The following is a 9987-nucleotide window of genomic DNA, read 5'->3' as shown; positions in this document are numbered from 1 at the left end:
AGAAATTCACTTTAACTCTGTGATACATTTCCTGTTGTTCCTTAAGCTAGCTAGAGTTAGAGAAATTCAATTAACTCTGTGATACATTTCCTGTTGTTCCTTAAGCTAGCTAGAGTTAGAGAAATTCAATTAACTCTGTGATACATTCCCAGGTGTTCCTTAAGGTATTGTGGTTATTACAAGAGCTGAGTGAATAGTGGAATTTGCTAATCATTTAATCAATAGGCTCATTAATTAATTACATGCACATGTCACTAGGATATGTGGAATAATCAAAAATGGTAATAACTGGAAACTAATTAATTAACTGTACAACCTTGAATTATCAAAAATGATAACAAGAAATCATGATTGCAATGTTTTGATTACTTGAATACTAAGAATAATTGGTAATAAATTTGAATTACTTAATTACTTTCTTAACATTAATCAATTTAAACATAATTTTGATTATTGGATAGTTGGAATAATTGAAAACATTAGTAATTGTAAATACTAATTGTGCTTAATTGTTTATTTTCATGGCATTAATAGATTTAATCATACTTTCAGTTATTATACTTCTTGGGAAAAGAGCATACCTGTTCCAGGAGTAGTGTGGTACCCCACAGGTGTGCTTCATTTTATCTCCAAGCACATCCATTCATTCTGGGCAGTTGTTATCCACTTGGTTATAATCAAAAACTAATAATTGGAAACACTAGTTTATTATTTTCATGACATTAATCAACTTAAACATAACTATAATTAATCAGTTACTTTATGTGGTACTACTTGATACTATACATACTCACAAGTAATCAGTTCTGATACACTCCCTTTCACATGAAGCTATCTCGATCCTTGTCTGCCCTCTAAGCATTGCTAGAAATGTTTTAGTAATCACTGCATCAGTTTTTATACCCTATCAGTTTTGTGCCATTTCTGAACATGTGCATATCATGTGACTACTCTCCATCAATAGTATTGTGCTACCCATAACGATGCTGCTAGCTCCTTCACCTTCTCGATTGGCATGACATCGATTAGACATATGTTTAATTTTTCCAAGTGTGACAATCATTTTGCTTGTAATTGGTTGTCATTTCCAACAAAGTTTACTAAACTTTTTTAGAATTTTCGTGTTTGATTTCAGTTATTTCTACGAAATTTTTATCCTTCCCGAATTATACGTGTTATTAGTATGAATTCGAGGTTTAATGTGTCCGACAATGACAATCCCATGACAGGCAACAATACACATGGCACAACTTCCCAGGATAAGGGGTCAATTTTATCTGCTGAGGAAATACAATCGTTAGTTCGCAGGGAGTTAGAGTCGTATATTGGCTCGGCGATTTCTTCTTGTCCACCTGAACATGTTTCTGAAGAAGATTACCATCAGGATGAAGAAAATTTGAACTTGACTTTTCCAACACCTTCCCTTTTTGGTTCGTCACATTCTGCACCCATTCAGGAGATTTCACCTCCCACTCCTTTTTTGCAATAGGATAATCAAGTATGTCGTATTTTAAATGTTTCCCCTATAGCTATGATTCCTCCCCTTTCTTGTTGAGTGATATTTCACTATCTGATTATTATGTTTTTCCTCCCTCACACAACATAAGTGTTCTTTCTCAGAGTGCGGGTGTTGGCATGCTCAGTCCCCCTCGTTTGTTGGACCAATATGCCTTGGCTTACCATCAAGCCTTGGATCCTGATGCTTCAGTCCACTTTAACCAAGCACAATTTTCCAGGATTTGTCTTTCATCAATCTCCTGAAGCCTTTACAGATGAGCTCAGAACCCTCCTTTGGCCACCATGGCTCATTTATTGACATTTGCCCTATTACTCAATACCTGGCTACTATGTTGTTGGGGAGGAATGCATTACTTGAGTGGGTGCATCTTCCCTACAGGAAACTATGTTTGGGGGTCATCCAGATTCCTTGGAATCACAGATCGATGTGGCAAAGTTACATTCTTCCTTATCCTTCCTGGCATTGTGTTTGTCTCATCCTCCCATCCCCTACTACTTACTCACCCAGACCCTTACCTTCCTCCAGACATTCCTGTCCCTATCCCCATTTTCCTGCACCAGGGCTGAGAGACACCAGCATTGTCAGTGACATGATGAAGATTCCCAGACTGGTGGGACCAGATTGCTACACTTTTCGGCTGTGTTAGGGCAATTAACGATAGGACCTTGGGTTTTATGGGATCTGTTGGATGGTTTCTGCCTTTGGTTCTGGCCTCCACCTCCTCTTTTTAAGCCCAATTTACTTTTCTCCTCTTTGGGATCCTTCCACTCTCAGTTGTCTTACCAAAACGTTTCAAAACCTCCAGCATAAAGGAGCTATCGAGTAGGTGTACCCCTCTCCACTGCTGAGGTCTCTTTGTGGTCCCCAAGAAGATAGATTGGTAACCAATCATTGATCTGTCCCCATTAAATTCCTTTCTAGACCACCATTGCTTCACTATGGAGTACTATCTCTCACTTCAGTGAGTGTTTTCCATGGGACTCTGGATGACCAAATTTGATGTGACAGATGCCTATCATCACATTCCCATTGCTCTTGAATCATGTCGTTTCCTTCCATTCGTCCACGAGATTCGTGTGTTCCAGTTCATGGCACTACAGTTTGGTTTATCATCAGTTCCTTATGTGTTTTATTGAGTAGTATGCACATTTGCTCGTCACATTTACTTGTTGGATTCTTGCACTCCTTATTACATGGATGACTGGCTCCTGCTTGCCTCTTTCTGTTCTCAGTCTGAAGATCACACATGTTTACTTCTACAAGAAGCAGCAAGGGTGGATTTTTTTATCAAGTTGTAGAAGTCTGTTCTTACCTTATTCATTTCTTCAATTCCAACCTCAGTCAGGCCCAGCCTTTTTCTCTTTGTCTCAGGGATATGGAGCAAGCAGTCACAATGGTCCTCACCTCACATTCTGTCATGGCTTGAGGGGTTCTATCCCTCTTTGGGATGTGGGCTTCCTTGAAAGCCCTCATTCTCTTGGGTTGAGCTCATATGCATTCACTTCAGTCGATGCTTCTTGACCAGTGGAACTTCTCCCTGGATCCCTTGGACCATCATGTTACCCTTCCTTCAGAGATCATGGCTGACCTTATTGGTGACTCAACAAGAACCAGACCATGGTGAAGGTTCCAATTTCTTCACCTTGCTCAGAGTTACTTCTGTTAATGGACACATCTTTAGCAGGTTGGGGGCTTTCCTCAACACTTTAGAGATTTCCAATCTGTGGTCCGTCTAGGAGCCTGCCCTCCATATCAACATTATTTAACTGCTGGTGGTTTGTCTGGCTTTGACCGATTTCCTTCCTCTCTTGTGGGAGAGTGTGGTTATGGTCCACTCCAACAATTCCACTGTTATCAATTATATCACCAAGCAAGGTGGAATCAAATCCAGGTCTCTGTGTTTCATACTCTAGTTCTCCTTTTCTGGGCCCATGGTCAACACATGGTGTTTTAGCTTGCCATGTTCCGGGTACTATGAATCTGATTGCCAGTTGGTTATCTTGCCCCAACCAGATTCTCCTCACAGAATGTTTTTTGCATCCACAGTTCTTTCGGTGGGTGTGTTCTCACCTGGGAACACCTCATATCAATACATTTGTCACACACTTGAACAACAAACTTTCTTCTTTTCAGTTTACCATTCCACACCCCTTAGCTCTAGGAGTGGATGCATTCAGCCAGGATTGGAGAGGTTTTAACATCTATGCTTACCCTCCGATTCGACTCCTGTCAGATTTCTTTCCCTCATCCAGACCACTTCTTGTCTAGTCCTGCTTGTGGCTCTGTATTGGTTTGCACAATTGTGGTTCCCTCTGCTTTGGCCTTTACTTATACAACATCCCCTGCCTTTATCTCTGACTCAGTTTCTCCTTTGTCAACCTTGATTGGATATTGTTCATCCAAACGTCTCCAAACTCCATCTTTGTGCTTGGATTTTATCACAACCATTGCCTCAGCCAAAGGTCTGACTCCTCATGTTGCATCTTTCCTTTCCCAAACCAACATACCTTCTTCCATGGCCATCTACCAAAAGCATTGGTCTACTTACTGCCTTTTGTCTGTTCAGTATGGCTTCCTTCCTTCCCATCCTTCTTTTCCTCATCTTTCCCAATTCTTCACCTAATTGTTTAACAAGAGCTTGTCTGTTTTGACAGTGTCTAATTATTGGACAGCCATGTTATACACTTTCCATTTCTTTCAGTTCTGTAAGGTTTTCTCCTCCCTTGTTACCTCTCTCCTTTTTCATTCCTTTCATTCTCTATGTTCCTTTGTTTTGCTGGATTGGAATCTTAACATGGTCCTTATGCCCTTGTTACGTGTTCCTTGTACCATCTCACCCTTAAAACCTATTTTTTCCTCCTCCTTGCTTGTGGGCGTCATCATTCGGATATTTATGACATTAATATTTCTTGCATCCTTTATCATTCCTTTTATGTTATCCTCTGCCCTGACCAGTCTTTCCTCCCTAAAACCTATGCTGACTGGGAAGGTGGTTTGGCTTTCTCATCCATTTCCTTACCTTCCATTTCCCACTTGTACTCCTCTTCCAATCAAGATAGACTTCTTTGTCTGGTTTGCTCCTTAACGTACTGCCTTCTTTCAGGGTTTGCATTGTTAACTTTTTATTCCCTGGAACCCTTCAGTTTCCCGTGATCTGTCATCTGTTACTCTCACTGGTTGGGTTCATCAACTTTTAAGACTGGTGTATTCAGAGACTTGTCCATGGAAGATTGCTGTCTACATAATGTTTCTTTCAACCAAAAATCCATCATCTAACAATGTCTTTGGCTGCTTACTTTTGCCATCCTTTTGAGGAGATCATTCAGGCTAGAATATGGACTATTCCCAGTACCTTCATTGCTCATTATCTGCACAATCTGGCTGTATCTTTCTGTGGTGGATATCAATCAATTTCTATCTTTGGTGGACCATCACCCATGAACTTCATGAGTAAAGCAGAAGGGGGATTCCTGCCAACCCTTCTATCAAATAAATTGGGGTTGGTCTGCTTTTTCAAAACAGGGAATTGCAGACACCCAGTGCACTGTTTCCAGTGTGACATTCCTCTGGACTCCCCACCTTTTTTCTTCTACTGGAGAATGGGAGTCTTTACCAGTGGTGGACCATGGAGGCTTCTTCTTGAGTGAGTTTAGATATATTACAATGCATACTCCTGATTATCCACTCAGTGAAAAAAGGGTGAAGCTGGTTTCCCTCTTCCATTTCCCCTGGATGTTTTTTTCCCAGGTGGACAGCACTAGACAAAATAAATCAGTGTGGGTCCAGCCTATGTGGGATCCTCCTCATAAGGCTGGGTTCAGGATGACAATGCCCTGTTCTTATGGTGGATTGCAGTAGATGCCTCTCTTCTTGTTAATTTCAGTTGCAGAAGGTTCTTTTTCTGCATCTATGGTTGAGCTTGGAAGACTTCGTCTGCCTCGTAATACCACCAAAAGGATGTTCAAACTCTGTTCCTACAATTGGGCGATTGTTCCATGTCCTCCTCATAATTCCAGATACAGGATGTCTCTGCCCTGCATTTATGGTTGAATGAGTTAAGATTTTGCCCTTAATACTAGCTACAGCTCTACCCTGTTCTTACAGTTGAGTTGAGGCAGTGCCATGACCCCATAATGCTGGGTTCAGTTTGTTGTACTTCCTGCTCCTATGGTGGTTTGGGGAGTTTGTCCAGTTATGACCGAAAGCACACTTCCTCTTCATAATTCCAGTTTCTTGACATATAACAAACTATTTACTTATGGTTGGGGTTGTTGGGAATATGTAACATGGTCCACAAGCTCTAGCCACTTTGTTGTTATTACATTTTTTTTCCATCCTCAACCTCCTAATGCCAAGGACAAGTTATGGAACCTCGTCTGTCCATTTGAGGTTGGGAATGTACCTAGCTAATTTTGTTTATATGTTGCTACAGCTTGCACCTCTCAGAATGTATTATGCTTTTGCAAGTATGTTCCTTTTCCGCCCATTTCATATTACTTTCCCACTTCTTGGGAAAAGAGCATACCTGTTCCAGGAGTAGTGTGGTACCCCACAGGTGTGCTTCATTTTTATCTCCAAGCGCATCCATTCATTCTGGGCAGTTGCTATCCACCCGGTTTGATATTTGTGCACCTTCACTGGTCCTTCCTCCTTTGCAGTGTAGAATAGGTACTTACCTCCTCTCACACTTCCCACCCTTCCTCCCCACTGTGAGTGTTCTTATTTTGGTACCTGCCAATTCTCGAAAGTGAGGATTGAGAAGGAATGTCAGATATACATGATATGTATATGCTCAGAAATGGCATAAACCTGATGGGGTATAAAGACTGGTATGCTGATTACAAAAATTTTTTTAGCAATGCTTAGAGGGCAGACAAGGATCAAGGTAGCTTTGTGTGGGTGGAGGTAAGTAGCTATTGGTAATACACTTTCAGTGTAAGAAAATGTTAACTTTTATTGCCAAGCTCTAGTTACTACTATTTATCTCTAAGGTTATCAGCACATTTGAAAATACCACAATGTGTCTATAAAATTATAAGAACTAGGAATACAGATAATATTTCATAATTAGGTTTATGTTAGTGTTACAGCCAGTTATTTATAAGCCAATTAATAAAAACCAGTATTTGAAGAGGGATGGTGCTTATTAAACAACAATCAGATAATTAGTATTGAACACTAACACTATGCAAACTAAAGCATTTTACTATACTTATATGTTCTTAGTTTGTTTATTATAACTGGATAAGATATTATGATGAAAAACTGCTTAGGAGTTTTTTTTTTTCAGTGCTTTTATTATTATCATTATTAGATATAGAACATTTTAATGTTTACTATATTGCTATGTGTATTTACAGGAACAGTACAAGTTTTGCTATGAAGTTGCCTTAGAACTGGTGGACTCGTTTTCTGTGTATGAAAACTCACAGCATTCTACTTAGATTTAGAAGCCTTTTTTTCACAGTAAAAAATATTAGAAAACAGTCATTAAAAAGTTTGTGTTTCTTATCATCAAGTTCTTCTTATTGCTAAAATACAGAATTTACTTCACTTGTAAAAATTTGGGTTTTCCAGCTCAACCATTAATTCATTGGTTATTTCAATGGTTATTTTACCTTGTGTCTTAATAATAAATATCTTTAGCTTATATTGATTAAGTTTCTGTTTTGATATAAATAATTATCTAAATGAATGATTATTGATATCAGAAACATGTTATTTCATTTTTAAATCAGGACTTGTTAAATTTCTCAGTTGGAATAAGTCTTTTAACATTAAAGGTAGGGCCATTTTGTTTTTGATATAAAGCCCTATGATTCACTATTTGATGTTTATTCAGAAATCTAAGTGAAGGAAACTAAATTCCATGTGTATGACACAGACCATGAAACTCAGGTGTGATATTACTTCCCAGAATTACTCCCAATAATGTTTTTTTAAAGAAATTGCATGAAATTATTTGTTGTGGAACTTCTCGTTTATTCTACTATGTTAGGCATCAAGGATTTGAAATGATGGATATTAAAACATAATATTATGTTTTGTAATTTTACTAGATTAGATTTTTTGTCCAGTATTTCATATCAGGTGCTTCATCAGAAAACTTTCGGGTGTTTAATTTTTGTATAAATAATATAGTTCAATTTTTTAAACGAATTTCAGTGCCATATCATGCATCAAATTTTCATGTTTAAAAAGACAGTTATAATAACTGCTTTCTCCAGAAATGTTTCTTTTGTATTTTTGGAGAATAGTGTTATTTCTGTCCTTTTATTATTTTGTGAAATTGATTTCTGATAATTGTCATATATTTGCGTATACATTTTACTATTGTCAAATATTCTTCGTTTTCAGTTATTATGAAAACAAATGTCTAAATGTCAGGAGATTTACACATCACTATTGATTAATCTCTAAACCCTGATAAAAGTGGTGAAAGCACAATATATGGAAGGTATAAAGAAATATTTAAATAGATAATTTTGTTTTTAATTAACTTTTGAGCTTGTTTGTAAAATTGCTTTTTGCTTCTATATATATATATATTTGTATTTAAAATCAAATAAATGTGTAATTTGGAGAACTGTTAGTGATGCATATCATTAACTAAGACAGGTTTTGTCTGAAGCTGTTCCTTATTAACTTGAGTTAAGAATAGATGGTTAATAAATAACAGTACTACAAGTTGATCCACATTATACGTTACAACTTAAATCTGTAGAATGTTAAATTATAGAAACATGAAAGTCAACATTAAATTTTTAATAATCACACTACCAAATAGACACTGTATTCATTTCATTTGAAAATAGGCTAAACATTTCATGAAGCATCACTGATAGTAAAATCCTTTGAGAAAACGACTGTTTTTTACAACTTTGCCACCTAAACGTTCTGATGTGTGAAACTAGTCATAGTTTGTATTAATTATGCATATATAGTATGTTGTGTAAAATTTGTTTACTTTGTGAGTTATTAAAATAAAAATATACCATCATTAACTTCCAAATTGTGAAATTTATGTATTTTAAACCATATTAAACAGAATTGAAAGATCCTTGTAACCAAACATGGATAAAACTAGCTGCAGTTAGAATTCAGAATTGTGTGCTGTGTTTAGAATGTTAAGGTGCTGCTGAACTGAACTCTTTTTTTTTTGTACAGAGAATGTTATAGTTACTTAGTTAAGTGTTTTTTGTGAGCTAGAAGTACTTTTCATGTGATATTTCTCTTCTGTATGTTGTTTTGGAAAGTCGTTAAAAGGTTGTGGGTATACAATACGTAGGAACTGTGTTTTGATAGTAGGCTAGTTCAATAAGTCATTCTGTGTATTTGTTGCTAATATTTAATTACTAGTTAAGAACTAGTTCCCCACTTTTTTTTCCTAACTACATAATTTAGTTTTCTGATGCTCAATATTCTTAGTGAAATATTACATCAAATTTCTTATTTTAGTATTGATGTTATATTCACTATAAAAATAAATAAACTATTACTTGCTATCTTCATAATTTTAAATCCCATTCATAAAAGTATTATCTAAGATTTTCTTTCAGTTCGAGTAAAATGTTACCAAGCAATAATTCCTGTTATCCAAGTAATGAGATTTAGATGTTTTGCCACTACTACATAAGTCGTGGACTTTTGTTAGACATATGATTGGATGTTACACTTTAATTATAGATACATAACATGTTTAATCATTTTTTTCACAGTAGGGGAAAAATTCGTAATTCATGAATAATCAAAATCATGTAAATTAGATTTTATTCCAAATTATTCTGTGAGTGTTTAGTTTTTTGTTTTGAGAATTAGAAGATATTAAGTTGTGGTTTTAGAAAGTACTTACGTAGATACTAAAATAAGTATCCACCTTGTAGTTCTCACATTATATGGAATAAAGCTGTCTAAGATGTGTCTGAAATCTTGTTTTTGAGTCGTAACTAGGGTTATGTACTAGATTTGGACAGCCTTTTATAAATAGGATATGTTATGTGATTATTTTTAACCTTAAAGCTAGTTGACATACATATAGTTTGTCAAAAATGTTTAACCAGTGCATATGGTTATATTTTCACAATGGGCACCAGAGCATTGACATTTGAAAATTGACGATATGTGACTATAAACAATAACACAACTTCTAATTATACCCCAGTTACTATAACATCTTAATATGTGTATTTCTGTTTACAAGCTAATTTCTAAAGCAGTGATTCTGTGACATGTTATGTTTGCTGTTCTAGATTTCCACATATATGGTCAGTTTGAATGACAGCAGTGAGTCACCCATTTGTTAGTGTGTGGCAACCGGAGGACATGTTTGAATGACAGCAGTGAGTTACCCTTTTCTTGATATCTGGCAAAAAAAGAGGGCATGTTTGAATGACAGAAGTTAGTCACCCATTTGTTAATGTGTGGCAACCGGAGGACATGTTTGAATGACAGCAGTGAGTTACCCTTTT

General features: G+C 36.5%; 1 protein-coding gene across 1 annotated transcript in view; it reads left to right on the top strand.

The window, feature by feature from the left end:
* LOC111087238 (receptor-type tyrosine-protein phosphatase mu-like) overlaps nt 1-9446 on the top strand; it is a 48789-nt gene extending 39343 nt beyond the window's left edge. The window contains exon 15 of the mRNA XM_022393220.1: nt 6880-9446. Within this exon, the coding sequence (XP_022248928.1) occupies nt 6880-6963 (84 nt within the window). The 3' untranslated portion in view covers nt 6964-9446. The remainder of the gene's footprint in view (nt 1-6879) is intronic.
* The last annotated feature ends 541 nt before the right edge of the window (nt 9447-9987 follow it).

The sequence above is a fragment of the Limulus polyphemus genome, unplaced genomic scaffold (genome assembly GCF_000517525.1).
Source record: "Limulus polyphemus unplaced genomic scaffold, Limulus_polyphemus-2.1.2 Scaffold1917, whole genome shotgun sequence".
In the NCBI taxonomy this organism is placed as follows: Eukaryota; Metazoa; Arthropoda; class Merostomata; order Xiphosura; family Limulidae; genus Limulus; species Limulus polyphemus.
This window is presented reverse-complemented; position numbering and strand designations above follow the sequence as displayed.